Source organism: Lagenorhynchus albirostris, chromosome 18, assembly GCF_949774975.1.
Source record: "Lagenorhynchus albirostris chromosome 18, mLagAlb1.1, whole genome shotgun sequence".
In the NCBI taxonomy this organism is placed as follows: domain Eukaryota; kingdom Metazoa; phylum Chordata; class Mammalia; order Artiodactyla; family Delphinidae; genus Lagenorhynchus; species Lagenorhynchus albirostris.
Window position 1 is genome coordinate 17,896,110 of NC_083112.1, and position 21,190 is coordinate 17,917,299.

At 44.7% G+C, this 21,190-nt stretch overlaps 1 protein-coding gene across 13 annotated transcripts in view; it reads left to right on the top strand.

Moving 5' to 3' along the window:
* EBPL (EBP like) overlaps positions 1–21,190 on the top strand; it is a 94,865-nt gene that overhangs the window by 40,217 nt on the left and 33,458 nt on the right. For 4 of the 13 annotated variants that reach the window (XR_009536661.1, XR_009536660.1, XR_009536663.1 and 1 more), the window contains exons 1-3: positions 2,980–3,097; positions 10,793–10,939; positions 11,089–11,232. Coding sequence is in view for 1 of the 13 variants with exons in the window: in XM_060128786.1 (XP_059984769.1) it covers positions 654–792; positions 2,068–2,308 (380 nt within the window). In the remaining 12 variants the exon portion in view is untranslated. Of the gene's footprint in view, positions 1–653; positions 793–2,067; positions 2,625–2,979; positions 3,098–10,447; positions 10,504–10,792; positions 10,940–11,088; positions 11,233–18,881; positions 19,059–21,190 lie in introns of those variants that run through there. The other 9 variants (XR_009536654.1, XR_009536653.1, XR_009536655.1 and 6 more) reach the window with 6 other exon arrangements.

Here is a 21,190-nt window from a genome sequence, read left to right on the forward strand (position 1 = left end):
CTGGAAAGATTTCTTAGGGCACACCTGCTCCCTGGTCAGCACAATTTCGTGGTAGCTGTGTTAGTGAATTCTGTCCCTGTAGCAGACCGAAATGCTCCTTTGTCCATTTAGGATTCATTCTGTAGTCCAGGCTGTGTTACTCTCCTCCCCTCCCCTCCCTGCTGCCTCCCCAGCACTCAATTCCTCTTCAATCCCTAATAAACATGTGTCTTTTTATAAACATTTCCTTAATAATAATTTTCCCACATCTAACTAATACAGACTTCATGTTGAAATTTTGACGTAAGGAATTATAATGCATTTACCAAGATAACTATTGAAGATTATCTTTGCAAAGTCTGACTGTGTCAAACTGATATAGAATTCTGCTGCTTACGATGAAAAGGGAGAGGGTGAAGAGGGCACGCGTGTGAAAGCACTTTGGAAAGTGCAAATCATTTTACAAATATAACATGATATTGTTGTTATTACTTGTGTCCGGTGGCAAATGCATTTTCGTCATAGGGCCTCTCTTGCCTTCCACTAAGGCATAATGAAGACTACAGAGAGAGTGGTAGTTACTCTTTTATCTCCTCCTAACGGGGAAAAAAAGGTCATTTCCTCTGTCATATAAATGATTGCCAGATGAGTAACAAAATGTATTTTGTTTTCAGGGAAAGAATATGGCAAAGCTGACGCAAGATGGCTTTATTTGGATCCAACCATTGTGTCTTTGGAAATTCTGACTGTCGTCCTGGGAGGGTTTCTGGCATTGGTTCTCATTTATGCCATCGTCAAAGGGAAACATTATCGGTAAGTGCTCTTCTCCTGTCCTACGGAAAAGAGGAGGAACATTAGCTGTCCCAACGCAAGTGTGACATTTGGAGGGGATAATGACCAGAGTTCTTTGTTAGACAAAAAGTAGACTAGAAACAAAAATTGTTAGATATTAGTTAAGGATCATGGTGCCACCAGGATAATTTCAGACCATTCAAAATAAAAAGAATATGAGAAATATGATTGTATTGACAACCTAGGTGCTGTATAGACAAGCACAGTGGTGACAGCATTGGATGATTTGCCACCGATATTTTGGAGAATCAAAAGGTAATATTTGCATCCTTTCCCTCCAACTCATTCTAGAAAACTCCCATTCCGCTTGACACAAAGAAAAATCTCTCATGTAATTCTGAGGTAGACATGCAAGATAAATAAGAAATCTTTCCAGAAGCAGGCTATGGAGGGTATGAGGAAAGCAGAAGAGTGAGGAGACTAAACAGAAAGATGGCAGATTAACCATCCATCAGTCAGACCCTGGAACTTTGAACTCCGCTTCCTCCCTCCCTTTCCTTCCTCTCCATCTTAGGGACGGGGTGACCTGGGACAAACAGATTGCTATCCTGGGGATGATTCCCTAAAACAGTGTCAAGTAGGCACGACGGCATTCCATTTTCCACCATCTTGTATCAAAGAAGAAGTCTTATGTAAAGCTTCATCATAAAATTTCAGATTTGAAAGAGACCTCAAAGGTCATTTAATCCAATTTCCCCCACCCAGTTTTACATAGAGCGTTGGCAGGAAGAATTAAATTTCTCCTGGGTGCCTTCCATGTCTTTGACTCCATGATCGTGGTTGTAGATTTACTACATGCACCCATTTGTTTATTATTTCAAACATTTAACACATATGCATTGTTGAATATGTGCCGGGCACAGTGCTTTATCTCACTTAATCTCCACAATATTATTCGAGGAAGGGACTATTATTCTCCCTTTTACAACAGGTAAAATTGCGGCTCATAGAGAGATTCACATCCAGGTCTCTCTTTACCGGGTCAGTTGTGACCTCACCAAATCTTCCGAAGAATAGGACAGGATACCCAAGAGACGTTCTTTAACTCTGAGGATAATCTTCTAGGAAAGGCACTATTGCTTCTCCAAGGAAAGCATGGGTCTTCATTAATTATCAATTTGCCCCATCAAAGGAGCTCTATGTAAAACCTGAGGTCCAACTTCAGGGAGGTTTTCTGCCGTGGAAGACTGTTGATGCTGCTAGCAGTTTCATCCCTTGTCTCTTTCTCTCTAACAGGCATTTCATACAGATCACCCTGTGTGTGTGTGAACTGTATGGCGGGTGGATGACCTTCTGCCCAGACTGGCTTATGGGAAGCCCCAACCTCAACACCAACAATTGGCTCTACTTTTGGGTCTACCTGGTATTTTTCAATGGTGTTTGGGTTCTGATCCCAGGACTGTTACTGTGGCAGTCATGGGTAGAACTCAAGAAAATGCATCACAGAGGATTCAATTCAGGCAAAAAGTTTCAGTGAATTTTCAAAATCATAAACACCATCAGCGTGCTTTATGAGCCAGAATGAATCAAACCTGTTTGTTGGGCCAGAATGTAATACATTCCAGTGTATACTTTTCTTTCATATTGTCATTCTTGAACAAGCTAATTGCTTTCAGTTGAATCAATTTCAAATGGACTGTAAGGTTGACAAGTTTTGGCTGTTGTTTTTTCCAGTTAAATGGCAATACAGGGAACAGAGAATAAATTTTAACTTGTAATAATAACACATGTAATGATATACTTTTAGGGCTAGCATTAATTGTTCTATGTTAATAAAGCCAATTATCATGAAATGCTGTAAAGCATGTTATATTAATTTTTTATTTCAAAGAACATGTTGTTGCTTCAACCTTTGACCTTCCCTCCAGTCTTCTGGTTACCAAAGTGAAACCAGGAATGAAATGGGTGCTTCTGTTTTGCACTTTATCAAATTTGTGAAGCCAACAAAAATGATAGTGGAAGGAATTTGTGAGTGGGGTAACTCCTCATGGGTGAACATTGGGGTTTCACACAGATGATTGATTTATATCTGTCCTTTTTTAAGGAGGAAGATTTAAGATACCTTACAAAAATACGATAAAAAGTAAATCAGGGGGGCTTCCCTGATGGCGCAGTGGTTGAGAGTCCGCCTGCCGATGCAGGGGACGTGGGTTCGTGCCCCGGTCTGGGAAGATCCCACATGCCGCAGAGCGGCTAACCCCGTGAGCCATGGCCGCTGAGCCTGCGCGTCCAGAGCCTGTGCTCCACAACGGGAGAGACCACAACGGTGAGAGGCCCGCGTACCAGAAAAAAAAAAAAAAAAAAGTAAATCAGGAAATAGGAACATAGGGAAAATGAGTGAGAAACAATAAGATGAAGGTAAAATTAACATGCAGAATGCATGCCGTGACGTCGTATGTAACTGATAGAAGTGAAGCATAAATGTAACACTTACCTTCAGTACCAAGAGGGAGACATGATCACCCTATGTTTCAGAAAACACTCGTTTTGGCAGATGGCTATAGCACTTCCGTCAGAGGTGGGGAGCGGGTACTCACATTAACTTGTTCAACACCTGGCTTTCTTACTAGCCTGTTAGCTCACAGATGTGTTCTCTGCCTAGAAGGGTGCCCGGCCTATACACCAAGCACTTGGTTGGTTGTGGTGGATGCTGTCATTTAGCTCAGTCTGCATTCCCCCTCCTTCTAGGTGTCCTCTTATCCTGCAGAGAGCTGCAGGTTGTGGTCCTGGATGCAAAATTGCTGTCACCTTTCAGAGGTGCTTGTGAGCGGTTTGGAGGGTGAAAGCATGGAGACCGTTTTCAGCTGTTCCTTTTTTTACTTTTGCTGTTTTGTGGCGACAGGTAATGTCTATGACTATGGAAACGTGAGGGTTTGGAGCGTTGGCACATCGAGCGTTCAACCTCGTGGGTACTGAGAGGCAGTTGTGGTTGGGGCAGTGGGAGTAAAGGGTTTGCGGGCTGAGGAGCTCCAGTGGTGACCTCACTGGCAGTGCCTGCCTTGGGAGGGTCCATCTTGTGGACATTTGGGAGCCATTCCTAGAAGCTGAGCCAAGCACCTACTCTTGGAGTCCTCCAGTGATTTTTATAAGCATCCTCTATTAAATCCTCCTGCTTAAAACACCTAGAGTAATTGCTGTTTTCTGTGCTTTTATCCTGAATGATACCTGACTATGATATTCATTGAATATTGAGTAAGTCTGGCCAAGTAAGTTTGAGGAATATTACGTTAGCACATTAAAGACTTTAGAAGTCCTGCAGTGAAGAAACTAGATTAACTTGTTTAACTCAGCTTTTCCCAACATATTTAGCAGACCACTTGAACAAGTAGGATGGTGTTTCATGGCACATCAGATAGGGAAGCACTGAGTAACAGAGTTCCGTTTTCATGAGATTAAAAACAAACCAGTTGCCAATAAACAATTAAAATAGAATTTTTAAAAATACCATTTACGGGCTTCCCTGGTGGCACAGTGGTTGAGAGTCCGCCTGCCGATGCAGGGGATGCAGGTTCGTGCCCCGGTCCGGGAAGATCCCACATGCCACGGAGCAGCTGGGCCCGTGAGCCATGGCTGCTGAGCCTGCGCGTCCGGAGCCTGTGCTCCGCAATGGGAGAGGCCACGTTGGTGAGAGGCCCGCATACCGCAAAAAAAAAAAAAAAAAAAAAGGAAAAAAAATACCATTTACTATAGCATCAAAACATTCTAATATTTAGGGGAAAATTGAAAGATATTAAGGCTTACACAGAAAACAAAAACAACTATAAAACATTGAGAGAAGTTAAATAAGACCTAAATAAGTAGAGAGATATGCCATGTTCGTGGATTGGAAGGCTCAATATTGCAAAGAAGCCAGTTCTCCCCGAACTGAGCTATAGATTCAATGTAATCCCAATCAAAACCCCAACAGATTTACCTATTTGTCATTTTTTAAATGGTAACAAGTTGATTTTAAGATATTTTATGGCAATGCAAAGGGCCAAGAGGGCGAAGACAATGTTGTAGAAGCATAAAGCTGGAGGACTTGCTCTACCATACATCAAGTCTTAATATAAAGCCACAGTAATTAAGGCAATGTGGTATTGGCACCAGAAAGCCAACAGACGGATAGACCAATGGATCAGACTAGAAAGTCCAGAAACAGACCTTCCTGTATGTGGACACTGGATTTAGGAAAAACGTGCCACTGCAGAACAATGGGGAAAGGATGGTCTTTTCAATAAATGGTGCTGGCTCAGTTGCATGTCCATGTGGTAAAAATGAATTTTGATCCTTACCTCACATCATGCACAATATCAACTCCAGGTGAATTGTTGATTTTAGTTTTTTTAATTTATTTATTCATTTTTGGCTGCGTTGGGTCTTTGTTGCTGCGTGTGGGCTTTCTCTAGTTCCGGCGAGTGGGGGCTACTCTTCGTTGTGGTGCGTGGGCTTCTCGTTGCAGTGCCTTCTCTTTGTTGCGGAGCACAGGCTCTAGGTGCATGGGCTTATTGATTTTAATGTGAAAGGCAAACAATAAATCTTCAAGCAGAAAAAAAAGTAGAAGAATATATTCTTAAAAAGGATACAGAAAGCTGCAATAATTTTGACTGCATTAAAATCAAGTACTTCTGCTCATCAGAATTCACCATTAAGAGAATAAAAAAGGAAGCCAGAGACTTCCCTGGTGGTGCAGTGGTTAAGAATCCACCTGCCAGTGCAGGGGACACGGGTTCGATCCCTGGTCTGGGAGGATCCCACGTGCCGCAGAGCAGCTGAGCCCGTGTGCCACAACTACTGAGCCTGTGCTCTAGAGCCCGCGAGCCACGGCTACTGAGCCTGCGTGCCAAAACTACTGAAGCCCACACACCGAGAGCCTGTGCTCCACAACAAGAGAAGCCACCGCAATGAGAAGCCCGCACACCGCAACTAGAGAAAGCCCACATGCAGTAAGGAAAACCCAACGCAGCCAAAAATAAATTAAGAAAAAAAAAAAAAGCCAGAAGGTAGAAGATATTTGTAGTACATATAATTGACAAAAGACCTATCCCAATGGGTAAATCAATTAGAGAAAGACAATCTAATAGAAAAGTTGACAAGATATTTGAATAAATACTTCACAAAAGAGAAGGCAATTCAGGAAATGATAATTAAGGCCACAATAAGATGTTGCTATACACCTATAAAAATGGCTAAAAGTAAAAGGACTGACCATTATGAGGGTTGGTGAAGATGTGGAACCACTGGAATTCTCATACACTGCTGGTGGAATGTAAAGTGGAAAACTACTTTGAAATTAAACTGAACGTGTGCAAGCCCTGAAACCCAGCAATCTGACTCTTAGGTATACTTCACAGAAGTGCTTTACTATGTGTACCAGAATGGCAGCATTATAACCCCAAGCCGGAAAAAACCTAAATGAGTAAATTGTGGTATATACATACAATGGACTACTGTACAGTGAAAATTATAGGAATGAAAATTAACAACCTACTTCTCATAACAACATGGATGAATTAGTGATGATAAGTGAAAGAAGCCAGACTAAAAGGATACATATTGTATGATTCTATTTTTGTAATGTAAGGTTCAAAAACAGATAAAACTGTGATGTTAAAGATCAGGACAGAGATTGCCTCTGGGGAAGAGGGTGGGTATAGTGATGGGGAGAAGCCATGAAGGGGCTTCTGAGGTGCTGGTAATGTTTTATTTTTTTCCTTTGAGTGGTCGTTACAATTTGCGATAATTCATTCAGCTGTACCTTTATGAATGGTGTGCTTTTGTCGATATATGTTATACTTCAATTTAAACATTTTATTTTTAAAGATTCCTGGTATGAAGCCCTGAAATATGTCTCCAGTGGATCCTCACGAAGAGGACGCTATGTCCTTGACGACAGGATTTAGTACAACTCGGGCTGTTTGTAACAGTGTCCCCCACGTGGGCTGAAGGCAGGACGCCAGAGAGAGAGTCTGTAAAAACCTTTCTGTGAGGGATTACCCAGTTGTTTCCAGTACTTTGCTCTCTGCTGATCTGGCTCAATCTGAGGGTAAACAGAGTAGAGAAAAATGGATGGGCTGCATATCCTGCAGACAGTCCTGAAAACATGATTTTTTTCTCAACTGAGTTTTTGCTGAGTATTGGATGGAAGAGAAATGGAGATTATAGACTCTGACAGGAACTTGGAGGACAGATACATTCTACTGCCACGTAAGGACAGATCTAAATGTTTTAACCCTTAAGTGAGTTGGAAGGAAGATTGATGTCCCCATATGAAGTCTAACAGGTCACTGAGAATAGAAGCCCATCTCCCTGTGACAGGGAGGTAGGGGCAAGGTGACATAGGTAATACTGTATTTCATTAACTCTAAGATAGATATTTTCCACCCACATCTTAACATTTTAAAAATTAGAATGTATTTTACAGTTGATGTGTCATAATTGAGTTGGCAGTGTTTTTTTCTTACAAAACTATAATCCATCTTATAATTTGATGGCATCTTAGATTCAATTAAATAAGTCACTGCCTTCAATATTGTTCCTCTTTTCAAGCCTCGATATCTCCAGCTACTTGGAGGTGATAGTTCAAATATATTTTAAGTCTAAATTTTGCTTGGGACCTTAGGAATCATTGACTTCCCTATCCGCCCCCCCGCACACCCCGCTTCTATCACATTCGTTTCCTAGGAGCCAGCCATAGAAGGAATATTTGGATGAACATATCACATGATTTGCAATAAGTTATGAATTGCTTATGTGGATGGAAACTGGATTCCTTCAGACTGTCCATCACTCCCCAGTATTGTTTACACTATAAATTTCCTCGGCATGCTCTGCCTTTCCAGATAATGTTGAGGCAACTGTCGGCATAACCCATCTAAAATCAGAGTCTAAATGATGACGTTTTCTTGTATTTAATCATGTCAGCTTTACAACTCCTGAAGTGCTGGCACTGAGGCTCCAGGAAGAATCTGCAGACTGCAGTATGAAATAGTAAAATAAAACTTTGTCCAAACAAGGCTTGATGGGAAACCAAAATGCACAGAGTTTGGAGAAGAATCCTTTGTTTTCTTTTTTTTTTTCCAAATTATTCTTAAAATCCATGAGCACTTTTTTCTTTGTTTGGTTGGAAAGCTGGAGTTTGGATCTAAAAATAAATAATTTATAATGAGAATAATTGGGCAAAACCATGAATGAGAAAGGTTAACTGTTGTTGTCCTTACTTTTAATAAAATGCCCTTGAGGTAATAGGGAGGGGCCTGGCAGGCCTCCTCCGCCCACTGTGCTTTTGGAAACTACATCCTCTCTCCCTTTCCAGTGGCAGACCCGACCTAACAAAATCCATATCCCACTGCCACTTCACTGCAGGAAGCAAATCATATCCATTAATTCACATTAAGATGCTAATAACTGATAGTGGTTTGAGGTATTATCTGTCCCGAATATATTTGCATTAAAAAAATATGCAATTGATTCATGTCCGTTGCTGAAAAATGGAAAATCCAGATAAGCAAAAAGAAAAAAATAATCATTACCCCCAGTATCATCAGACAGAACCACTGTTACAAATTTAGTTTCCATTTCTCAAGCTCTTGTCTGTGCTTGTATTAACATTTGGGGGAGGCTTTTAACATTTGAAGAAGGACTTTAACCTCCCCCCTTCTTTCCTCTCTGTCCCTTGCCCCAGATTTATCATCTAAGAAGTAGCAGTTGTACATGTACACACAAAACCAACCGGATAGTATTACAGAACATGCTCCCATTCTTGAGAAATTCATGCGCTTATAGAGGTTGATAGGTAGCAGTTATCGTTTATTTTGTTTATGTCCACACAGATCAAGTTGACATCTTAAAATATTGGATTGGCCACCTCCCAACTCTTCAAGGGAGGGATCCAGTATGCTGAGCGTGCTGCAGTGTTACTTTTTAGGTGTTTAATCCCTTCCCCTCCAGAAGCCTTCCCTCAGTCCCCCAGGAGTCAGAAGGGGGAGGACTCTGAATTCCCGTAGCCCTTATCTGTGTCACTTAAGTGGCCCTGTATTGTTTTGTTATTTTTGACATCCACCTTCCCAGCTACACAGGGGCCCCTCAAGGCCACGCTTAGAATCCTAGAATCATATATTGTTTAAAGGGGCCTTGGACAGGTCCAGTTCATATACGAGGAGACTGAGGCTCAGAGGGGTTAGATAACCTGCCCAAGGCCACAGAGCTTTTCAGTGAACTAGAACCTAGTTCACTTAAAAGTACTCTTTCTAGCCCAACAGTATTAGACATGTTCCCAGAAGCCTGCAAGCTATGAAAATTATTCAATTTTATGGAAACAAAAATTTAACCTCGGCACATTTCTGATCATCTAGGTCTATTCATTATACTTGAGTAGGCTCTCAATTTCATTGTTTTGATTTTGTGTTTTGTATTGTCCTGTAAGTATTTGTCACTGGTTGGACCAAGTGGTCAGGTAGCAGCAGTTAACTTTAATGCTTTGGTTTTTCTAGGGGGAGGGGTGACAAAGTGGAGGACGCGCTCTCAGGGTCCCCACTTTTTCAAATTTGAGCAACACTCCAGACAGCACATGACTTCTTGTTCCCCACAAATGTGTTTGCTGATGATGCATTTTAGTTTAAAAATAAATTAAATATTCTGTCTTGGCCTCTCATTTCTGATTTACTGTATTGTGCTGGAAGTAACTGTGAACAGGTTTTTGGCATTTCTTGGTTGCATTTTGGGAGTCGGACTGATTTTGGTCCCGGGGGTGGGGATGGGAGAGCGGGATCGAATCACTAAGAACTGGAAGCAGGAAATGGATCTCACTGGTGTGCCCCGAGTGCCCACAGTTTGAACTGTCTCCATAAAGCCAGTGCTTGTCCGGAGATGGGACCACAAATATTCATGCCCCCTGCAACAGTGACATCTGGTGGCCCTGGGGTAATCGGACAGCAGTCGAGTGGCTGATCTGTGGATTTTGATGAGATGACCTTATTCTATATATACTTGTCGCCGTAGGAGCCATTGCCCGTTCCTAGGGAGCCCCGTTTCCTCCTGTGACACACCCACCTCCAATCACCCTACACCCAGGAAGCACCTGCAGCAGTGCCTCTGCTTCCTGGGGGCACTCTCCTCCCAGGCCCCCTGGCCGCCGGGCTGGGAAGAAGTGGACTTGCCCCATCTGGCGCGTGTCAGCCGCCAGCAGCCACGTCAGGCCAGGCCTGGCCTGGATTCTGGTGTTCGAGGGCCAGTGATTTACTGCCTGCCTGGGCAGCAGGTGGCTGGGGTATTTTTAGTGTGTGGAGCCTTTAGGAGTGGGATTGGGTGTGGGCAGGAGGCAGCGGTGAGGTCTGGGGGAGTTAGCTCTTCCAAGGTTCAAGTTGAAAGCCTCCTAACTGGGGGGGGGGGCTGTCTGTTTCCTAACCTCCTGTAGGCTTTCAGGTTCTTGGTACGTCTTCTTGAATCTGTCTGTCTTTTTCCTTTGCTTGGTCAGTTTGTAAGCATGAACTAGAGAAAGTGGAAACCTTTGGGATGCCAAGTTGTTTGGTATCTAGGAAAACACTGGGTCCTATTAACGCCCTGCACCTGTATTCATTCCACTTCAAAGCTCTTTTCTGTTCGTTGTATTATCTGATCCTCACGATAATCCCTCACGCTCTGTGGACGGGGATTATCATCTTCCTTCTACAGAAGAAGAACTGGCCACGAAAGGTGAGCATCTGTCCCGCGCCACAGGGAGCACACGGGACAGAACCCGGAGCCGAGCTGTGCCGGTTTTGCCGCTAAGCGGTGCTGAGTTCGAACCCACTGCCCCGGCTCACATGCCGTGGGATTTGGGGCCCAGCTGCTTGGCTCCTGAGTCTCCTTATCCAGAAACGGAGTCGTGGTACCTGGCACACACTCCTGTGAGGATGAGCACATATCAAACACTCCACCCGCTGTTCTGATCCAAGTAAACGCTTCCACGTTTATTTAGCTTTTGACTGGGTCTGTTGTCCAGGTTCTGAACATACGACATCGCCGCTGCCTCCGTGTGAGAGACAATCTCAGAATCAGCAATTAAACGTGCCAGGCGCCCAGGAGCCAGGAGCAGAGCAACCGGCCGAAACCTGGGGCTTCTCGGCAGGCACATCACAGAGAAAAAAAGGTAAAAATTAAGCAGCCTGTGGGCCGGGAGGCTTTGTCAGTCTGACCATCTGAGACCGAGTTTGAGTTACTTTCCCGCTGCTGTTACTTGTGTGGCATCGGGGCTTTTGTGATTCCTTGTCCTCGGAATCTTTTTGTTTCCTTTCTAAGGAAACATTCTGCTTGTGCTTCAGAGAAGAGGGATTTTCGTCAGCACCTGGATGGAACGTTGTCAGCACCCGGAGAGACCAGAGGAAACTGGGAAAACAGGTGACAGAGCCTCCTGCGGTGCGGGAGCTGGAAACAGCTACGACTGTGAGTTGCCGACTCCTGCATTTCACCCAGACCAGCTGAGCTGGACCCCTGGGGTTGTCCTCTCCGCGGCTGCCCCTCCCATGTCCAGAGCCAAGCCTGACAAGGCCTGAGCCTCGAGGTCTATCCCCAGTTGGGGGATAGGGCCGCTGCCAGGCTGATCTTAGTTTTGGGTGGGGCTGCCATGGGTCTGTGGGCCCACTGGGCCCCAGCCTCCCAGCTGGGTGCCTGGGTACCTTAGAGCTGGACCTCTGCCTCCGTGGCTTTGTGTAGGTAGCACTTCAGTTTGCCATGGGGATAGAATCTGTCGTGAACCTCAGTTTATTTGCCTGTTGGCCCTGAAACTCTAAGTAGACCTCACTGGTGGAGAGGGGCTTGGCGGTGGTGGTGGAGGTGACACGTGGGAACCAGGTCTTTTTCCTGTTGGTTCCGGCTTCAGTAGTTCAGTAAGAAAGCGTCGTCAGTAGTTCACTAGTCTGAAGTCACGTTCTGTGTTGAAAGGTTTCCGTGGTCATGATCAAAAGTGCTATACGATACCCCCGCCTGCCTTGCTTTAGAGATCGCCTATTCCCATCATCATATTCAGGGCTCTGAGATGTCCTACAGTGGAGAAACCTGTGTAATTCCATTCAGCCCACGTTTCTCAAGCTTGTTGGACCATGGAACCCTCTTTTCAGGCCAGTAGCCCTTCGCAACCTTCAGAGCTAGTGTTTCACAGATCCTACCTTGGGAAGCACGGGCACAAACCATGCCACGGCCATGAGAGCTGAGAGCCGTGAGAGCTGTCAGCTGCCTTAACTCGTGGCTGCATCCACCCCCGATGACACCTCCTCGGACACTGATCCCTCCTGAAAGCGAACCTGAGCTCATCCCATCATGAGTCAGCCCCGCCTGGCCCATCTCCCCACTGCTAATCCCACTCAGCCCTGGCTTTCTACCACCTCCCAGTTGGCCTGGTAGCTGAGCCGTCATGCGGCAGCAGGTGGGGGAGGATTCCCCTGTGTCTCCAAATCCTCCCAGAGATGCCACAGCCATCTCCCCCGTCCCTGCCCCCATCCACACCCAGAGGTGCCGCTCACCTCGAGGCCAGGAGCCCCTTGGGCGGCGATCTTCTTGCTTTTCCCTCCTTTCCTCCCTTCTGGTTCCTCAGCCTGTGCTTCCCCACATCTGCTTAGAGCGCCCTGGGCCTGGGAGGAGCCTTTTATTAAGTGAACCCATCCCACACACAGCCTCAGTCCTGATTTGGAAGTCTTCAGCCCTGGCTACCCTGGCCATTCTGAGAATGTATTACCCTATTTTTTATCTTAAATCCAAGCAAGATGTCAACCAGAGTCCTTGAATCTACCTGTCCTTCATCCCTGGTTTCCCTCCTCTTCACATCCCCAGACCCCCAAGTTTCGGTTGAGTCTCTCCCAGCTGGCAGCCCCATCCCAAGCAGAGGAGACACTGCAGTCAGGACGAGGGTGGTTTGTTACAGGACTGGGTGAGATTAAATCCCAGGGGGTCCTGCCCAGCTAAGGTGCATTTTCCCCTGTGCGTTATGATGTTTTCCTCCTCTCTGCTTTGGTCAACGTCCTACAGGAGTCACTGCTTTGAATCCATTCTGGGATCTCTGGCTTTTAGAACCCATTGCCTGCTCCTCATTCTTTACTGAAACCTGCTCTCAGCATAGCATTGATCAGTACATTCCCATTAAGTTAGAATCAGCTAAACACCCCCAAGATGGGAGAGAGTTCTGTGGGCAGGGACTCCTCCTGGGAGCATGTGAAATTGGGAAACTAAGGAATCTAAGAAGTCTAATATGCAATTTCACACAACTTATAACTGAGAAGTAGCCGTTGTCACCGCACGCTCACCCTCAACATCTAGGGGTGCATATCCCCCCGGCGTGGCCACATTTATGTTAGACTGTCTTCAGTAAAAAGTGTCAAAGCATATGCTAAGTAAGTAGGACATCTCTGTCATCCACCACACCTGTCTGAGGTTAAAAGTTCTTTTCCTTAACTCGTAAATGATTAAAGACTCAAGCTCTTTTTATGATTTGACCTTGGGATACCACCCCTGAGCATTATTTTATAAACCTGTGAAATCTTGGTATAAAACTGTAGATAGGTGGTTTCCAACATTTAGTGCCTGTGTTAGTCACCCAGCACTGAGGGGGAAAAAAACCACAGAAATCTTCTCAGTGGCATATGCAGCAATAAGCGTTTGTCTCCAGAGCTCTGTGGGTCATCCGGGATTTGACTGATCCAGGCTGGGCTCAGCTGGTCGACTCTGCTAAGGCTGCAGTGGCTCAGTGGCTCTGCTACTCACTTCAGGTCTCTGGACCACTCGGTGGTTTTGCGCTACATGCCTCTCATCCTATCCTCCTTAGACAGCAGGTTAGCTGAAGCTTGTTCTTCTGATGGCAGAGGCAGAAGAGGGTAAACCCCCGTGTGCAAGCACTTTTCAAACCCCTGCTTGTGTCCGTCTACTGACATCCCATTGGCAAAGAAAGTCATATGACCAACCCCAGTATCGACAAAGAAGGACATTCCATCCATGATGAAGCCATAGCAAGTGTGTGGATGGAGAAAGGAGTGAAGAATTGGGGCCAATAATACCACCATGCTCACCTGTGGCACACAGGGACGAGATGAAGGGTTTCTTCTGCCAATTGCTGCTAGCAGAGTTCTGTTGCAACAAAGATGCTACAGGGAGCCTAGCAGTTGGGGGAAACTTCTGAAGGTTAAACAGCCCACAGGCTCCCTGTGACCAGAGAACCAGGTGACCATCCTGATCAGTCCAACTCAGGTTCTGGTGGGGGTGGGTAGCCCAGGAGCCCAAATGAGGAGAGAGTAGGCAACGGAAGTGCAGAGAGTGGTGCGGCCACCAAAGTGCCCTTCCACGGCTAAGGGTGCGAACCGTTATGCTCTGACATACAGATGCCAAGGAAAGCACTGAGGAGGTCAGAACTGGGGCCAGCCAGGGGAAGACCAGCTTTACCCAAAATCAGAGCAGGAAGGAATACCAAATAGGCAAGGTTGAGACCCTGACTCGAGCCTACAGTTAGTTGGGTTTATACGCTTAAATTAACCATTGGGTAAGCAAGGTTACCCGTGATGTCCTGGTTGCTCATGCCTTATTTATTTATTATTTAAAATGTAGTTTTTATTTATTTTATTTTTTAAAATTTATTTGTTTTTGGCTGCGTTGGGTCTTCGTTGCTGCGCACAGGCTTTCTCTAGTTGTGGCGAGCGGGGGCTACTCTCGTTGTGGTGCGTGGGCTTCTCATTGCGGTGGCTTCTCTGGTTGCAGAGCACAGGCCCTAGGCGCGCGAGCTTCAGTAGTTGTGGCTCGTGGGCTTTAGAGCGCAGGCTCAGTAGTTGTGGCGCACGGGCTTAGTTGCTCTGCGGCATGTGGGATCCTCCTGGGCCAGGGATCAAACCTGTGTCCCCTGCACTGGCAGGCAGATTCTTAGCCACTGCGCCACCAGGTAAGTCCCTAGTTTTTATTTTTATAAAAATAACCAGGTATCTAGTTTAAGAAGTGAAATAAAAACAGAGGCTTATAATGGAAAACAACAGTCTTCTGCTCATTCCTACTAAGCCCTGACTGCTTCTCCCCAGAAACAACTGTTTTAGCTGTGCCTTCTTATCTTTTCCCTATATTTTTTTTTCCAAATTTGTGTCGCTGTTTCTTGATTTTTCAACCTTAGACATAATCTTTTTCTCTTCCTACCTTGGAAAATGAGAATTTAACTCTCTTACATTCTCCCCCATGCTCTACCCACACACATATATTTCCCTTCCCCGCATCTTCCCAATATAGATATTTTGGTTAAATGAATATTTTAGTATTTACATTATTATGACTTATGTAAAAAATTTTCACAACTGAGCCATTTAGTATACTGTGATTACAAAAAGTGCAACTTTCGTTTCCCTAGGAGCTTTTTTCTTTTTTTTTTTTTTTGTCTGTTTGCTTGGTTTTCTACATACTTATCAATAATACAACCCTAGAGGGACTTCCCTGGTGGCACAGTGGTTAAGAATCCGCCTGCCAGTGCAGGGGACACAGGTTCGAGCCCTAGTCCGGGAAGATCCCACATGCTGTGGAGGAACTAAGCCCGCGAGCCACAACTACTGAGCCCATGTGCCACAACTACTGAAGCTGGCGTGCCTAAAGCCCGTGCTCCGCAACAAGAGAAGCCACTGCAATGAGAAACCAGTGCACCGCAACGAAGAGTAGCCCCCGCTCACCACAACTAGAGAAAGCCCGCACGCAGCAATGAAGACCCAACGCAGCCAAAAATAAATAATAAATAAAAAATACAACCCTAGACTGTCAAAACTGAAAATTTCACTGATACAATCAAACAGATAAGATAAACTATTGGGTTTTTTGGTTCGTTTGAGACATCCTTCTGGGAATGTTGTTCTGAAAACTCCTTTGCTTCCCTCTGGTGGCGAATTCCACATTGCCTGCATCCCAGGTGTCCATTTTGGTTTATTCTCTTGAGGGAGCATGACTACCAATAGCCTTCTGATAAAAGAAGCATGTGTCCTTGTTTGTCTGAAAATGTCATTATTCTATCTTCATGATTGATAGCTAGATTGGGTGTAAAATTCTGTGTTGGAAATAATTTTCCCTCGGAATGTTTTAGCTTTTCTTTTTTATTTTGTTTTGCGGTACGCAGGCCCCTCACTGTTGTGGCCTCTCCCGTTGTGGAGCACAGTCTCCGGACGTGCAGGCTCAGCGGCCATGGCTCACGGGCCCAGTCGCTCCGCGGCATGTGGGATCCTCCCAGACCAGGGCACGAACCCGTGTCCCCTGCATCGGCAGGCGGACTCTCAACCACTTCGCCACCAGGGAAGCCCTAACTTTTCATTTGGAAATAATTCTAGGCTTACAGAAAAGTCCAAAAACATTACAGAGCTCTATCTAGTGCCTTTACCCAGCTTCCCCTAATGGTAACATCTTACATAGCTATAGTACAGTGATCAAAATTAAGAAATTAACTAAAAAAAAGGAAAGAAAAGAAGTTAACTCTGATGTACTTCTCAGGGTACAACATCAAAAAAAAAAAAAAAAGCAAGTAAGTAATTAACGTTGCCACACTACTGTTAACAAAGTGACAGACTTTGGATCTCACCAGTTTTTCCAGTAGTGTCGTTTTACTTTTCCAAGATCCAATCCAGGATCTCACATTATATTTAGCTGCTGAATCTTCTTCATCTCCTACATCTAGAACACATCCTCAGTCTGTCTTTAACAATTTCAAAGAATACTGGTCAATTATTTTGTAGAATGTCCCTCAGTTTGGATTTGTCTGATATTTTCTCATGATTAAATTGAGGTTATGGATTTGGGGCAAGAATACCACAGAGATGATGTGTCCATCTGAGTGCATCCTATCAGGGGTACATGATGGTGCTGTGTACTACTCAGGGTATTCATCTTGATCACTTGGCTAAGTAGTTTAGGCCAGGCTTCTCACTGTCAAGTTACCATTTTTCCTTTTATAATGAGTAAATATATTGGTAGACATAATTTAAGACTATGCAAATATCTTGTTTATCCTCAAACTTTCACCTACAGATTTTAGCATCCATTGGTGAATCTTGCCTACAATTATTACTGTAATGTTCTTAATGATAATTTTCTATTTCTCTCATTTCTTTTACATTTATTAATGAAATTCTTTTGTAAGATAGAGCTGTCCCTTCTCCTCCATGTACTTAGTCATTCATTTATTTACTTGTATCAAAATGGACTCATAGATATTTATTTTATTCTAGAGGTTATAGTACAATTTTATTGTTCAAATTGCCTTCTGAATTTTGAAGGCTTTGCTCTGTTATCCTTTGGATTTCAGTATTACTATTAAGAAGTTTAATAGTAGCCTGATTCTTGACCTTTCATAGTGACCCATTTTTCTTTTTTAGGATGTTCTGAAATTTTACAGTATTGTGCTTTTTTGTTTATCTTTATAACATGCATTTGTATTGGGCACTCCATAGACCCTTTCAAGCTGGAAACTCATGTGTTTTGGGGAAATGTTCATATTTTATTTATTTGTCTGATAATTCACCCCCTCTACTTTTCCCTTCTCTTTTTTTTTTTTTTTTTTTTTTGTGGGATACCCATTATTCTGATGCAAAACTTTTGGACTAATCCTCTAGTTTTCTTATGTTTTAATTTCCAATTTTTCATCCTTAATCTTTTTATTCTACTTTTTAGGAGACTTTTGTTTCTACTTTATCTTCCAACTTTGTACTGGATTTTTCAGTGGAGATTTCCAAGAGCTCTTTCTTGCTTTCTAAATATTTTTTATAGCCATTTAGCTTCATGGCTGTGATATTTTCCCTTATTTCTAAGGAGATTTGCCATTTGGGGGAAGTTTTCTTTTGCTTCCTGCAGTGATCACTCTTTCCTCTGAGTTGTTTTTTTCCTGCTTGTTTTTGTCTCTCTCTCTTATGTTGGAGACTTTTTCTCAGTTGTCCTGTCATCCTTTATTGTCTGTTCCTGCAAGGCGTTGAGCAGGATATTCACACTGTGTCAGGTATTACCCAAGGTCCCTTCACGTTGGAGTGATCCAGCAGCCACTGCCTTTACCAAGAGGTGGAGCTTTGCTTCCCCACTAGTGAGATAAGCAGAAGTTGTCTCCTGATGAGATGCAGCATGAAGTAGAGAATGTCACCTATGTGTCTTACCAAAAACATCTGATCTGAATCTAATCGCACCTTTAGATCTAACTTCCACTTGACAGGATTTACAAGAGATGTGGGGACAAGTTCAAAGACAGAAGACCCAATCAGACAAATCAGCTGTGAGACACTTCTTCAGTTAATGGCCTGGTCCCTTCAAAAAGTCAACATTGTGGGGCAAACAAAAGGAAAGAGGACTGTTCTAGGAAGGAGAATAAAGAGACGTAATAACCAAATGCAATGAGATTCTAGGGACAGTGGGGGAAATTTGAATGGATTGAATGGATTTTGAATTTTAAATGGATTTAATATTAGAATATATTTGGAAGCTTTTTTTTTTTTTTTTTTTTTTTTTGCGGTACGTGGGCCTCTCACTGTTGTGGCCTCTCCCGTTGTGGAGCACAGGCCCCGGACGCACAGGCTCAGTGGCCATGGCTCACGGGCCCAGCCGCTCTGCGGCATGTGGGATCTTCCCTGACTGGGGCACCCGTGTCCCCTGCATCGGCAGGCGTCACCAGGGAAGCCCTGGAAGCTATTTTAAATTTTCTTAGGTGTGATGCATTTGGGTTATATAAGATCCTTATTCTTTGAATAGAGATACTGAAATATGTAGAGGTGAAATATCATAATGTCTGCAGTCATTTTCAAATGGTTCAGAAAATACTGTACGTACACCTATATCTAAAGATAAAGCATATATGTTAAAATATCAACAATTGTAGAACTTAAGAGGTGGGTATATGGGTGTTCATTATAGTATTTTTAAAATTTTTCTATATGTTTACATTTTTCCGTGATAAAAATGTAGGTGGAGGAAGGAGGGAGATACCAAAAAGCTGCTAGAAGTTTGTGTGAGTCCTGGTACATGGGCAGGAAGGGCTCCTCAACTGGTGAGGCAACTGTTTCATCCAGAGACCTTCACATGTCAGTGTTGTGTGTCTTCTCTCCAGCCAGTCAGTTCCCGGAGAGGGGCTCCCAGTGCCTGCCTCAGTGTGTAAACCTCACGGCCAGCCCCTGCGAGCTGAATGGAGAAGGGGTCCAGGCAGCCTCTCCAGTCAGTTCACAGACTTTGACGGAACTTTTTCATGGATGTCTCACCCCATCCCCAACTGGGCAATGCCTCCAGAGAATAAACTGAAGGTATCCTACCAGGGAGCAGAGGGGCAGTCGCCTGGGCTGAGTAAAATAGGAGAAGGAGCCTGAGAGTATGTCTCTTCATACAGACTTTCCACCAGTTCTGTTTCCTGCCCCACTTTGTTGCTGCTTGATATCCCAAGTCCTGAGATCCCCTGGGGTTTGGGTCAGAAGGACTTGCTAATCACGGTGAGGCTGTGTAGAGCATGGTTTGTGGGCCACACCCCTGCAGAGGTTCACATTCTGCCGTGTGACCTGGGACAAGTTATTTAACTTCTCTATGCCTCACCTGCAAAATCAGGTTACAAACTTTCACATTGTTGGGGGATTACGTAAGCTAACACACCTTCAACATTTAGACCAGTGCCCGATACAGAGTTAAGTCCTTTGACTAAACACACACACACACACACACACACACACACACACACACACACACACACACACACACACACACACACACACACACACCTCCCAGCCCCCACCAACTTAGGTTTCTACTTTCTCTGATCTGTGAGGTCTCTTTGTATCTTCTGTAATTTTAGTGCTATCTCAAGCCTGCTATATGCACTTCGGCTTTCTTTTTCCTTGTGGGGTTTGGCCTTTTTTAAAAAAATCCCTTTACTGTCCCTCAGTCAGGTTTGGGGAGTTAGCAGAGTTACATGTATGTGTGCATTTCACAACATCAAACCACAAGTCTCAACAGCTTTCTTTCTTTCTTTGTCTCTCCTAAAGCCCCCCTTCCGTACATTCATCATATTCTAGCCTGAACTCACAGAGTGTTGCAGGCAGAGCCAGGGGAGTGAACGCCAGGCTTCTTAGATCGGAACCAGCTCCTAATGTTCTATCTAGAAAATGCTGAGAAGCACCTCAGGATAAACCTGCTGGTTGAGTGTTCCATGAGCTCCTTTCCGGAATCTCTTGAGTCACCATCACTGGCAGAGGGGAAGGAAGGGTTTGTGGTGGAGCCACCCTGAAGCTTGTGTAAGAAGCTGTGGCCCATGGCTGTGTCAGCACCAAACAGCCAGCAGGCTTCTCGCCCCCCCACCCAGAGCTCCTGATTCCTAGGGGTCACCCGATCGACCTAGAGAACTTGATCCTGTCTTCACAGTGGTAGAAGGGGCACCTTTGTGAATGACTTGCTTGAAGAGTTTGGAATGCTGGTTTAAAAGAAAGAATTCCTCCCCAGGTAGGATTAGGCCTACGGAGTTTTGTGATCCTCTTCTGCCTGGGTCATGACGTTGCCCTTTTAAACTCAGAAGCCCCACTTGAAGTGTAGGATACATTTGAGGGAGAGTGGCTTCTCCAGTTACATCTGAAGCCGCCTTCTGGCTGGTCGTCCCTTGGACTTTAGCGCTTTCTACTGAACGGTAATAAAGAGCTTGGGCCGCTTATTTCCATTTTCCATTCCCCTCCTGACCCCAGATCCATTCTGCAGACCTGCCTGCTCTATTCCGTGCCCTGGGAAGGCAACTGCTGATAGAGACACTGGACTGAGATGAGAGGGTGGGAGGAAGAAGAGGCCAGATGATTCTCTGCCCACTCTCCGCCTAAAGGGGTGCTCCTGGCCCAGCCCCCTAGTTCTGCACTCCCTGGCTCGAGGCCACCTTTTCCAAGTGCCTGAGAAGATGGTGGTCCACACACCTAGACCCTCCCTCCTGGACCTTCTTTCTGCATACAGTAGGTCCTTGCTGTGTGTACAGTGAGGGGGGCGGGCACGTTCATCCCAGCCTCAAGCAATCTGTGAAGTCTGGTTCATTCCTTTTTGGCAGCCCCCGGCTCTGCGACCACACTTTTTTTTCTTTTAGCTGCATCACAAGGCATGTGGGATCTCCTTTCCCTCATCAGGGATGGAACCCATGCCTCCTGCATTGGGAGCGCAGAGTCTTAACAACTGGACCTCTAGGGAAGTTCCCCCACCTCCTATACTTCTTTCAGCCGTTCTCAACATTTAGCTTTGCTTCCTTTACACAACCTCTTCTGAAAAGACCCTGACAATTCATTCACATTACAATGCCAATAACTATCCCTGCTACCTTTCTTCTAGGGATATTTTCTTTGAAAAACCGAAGTCCAAGGGATGAATCTGTAACTGTTGAATTTCAGAGAGGAATAGAATTGAGGGTGGGATTCAACCC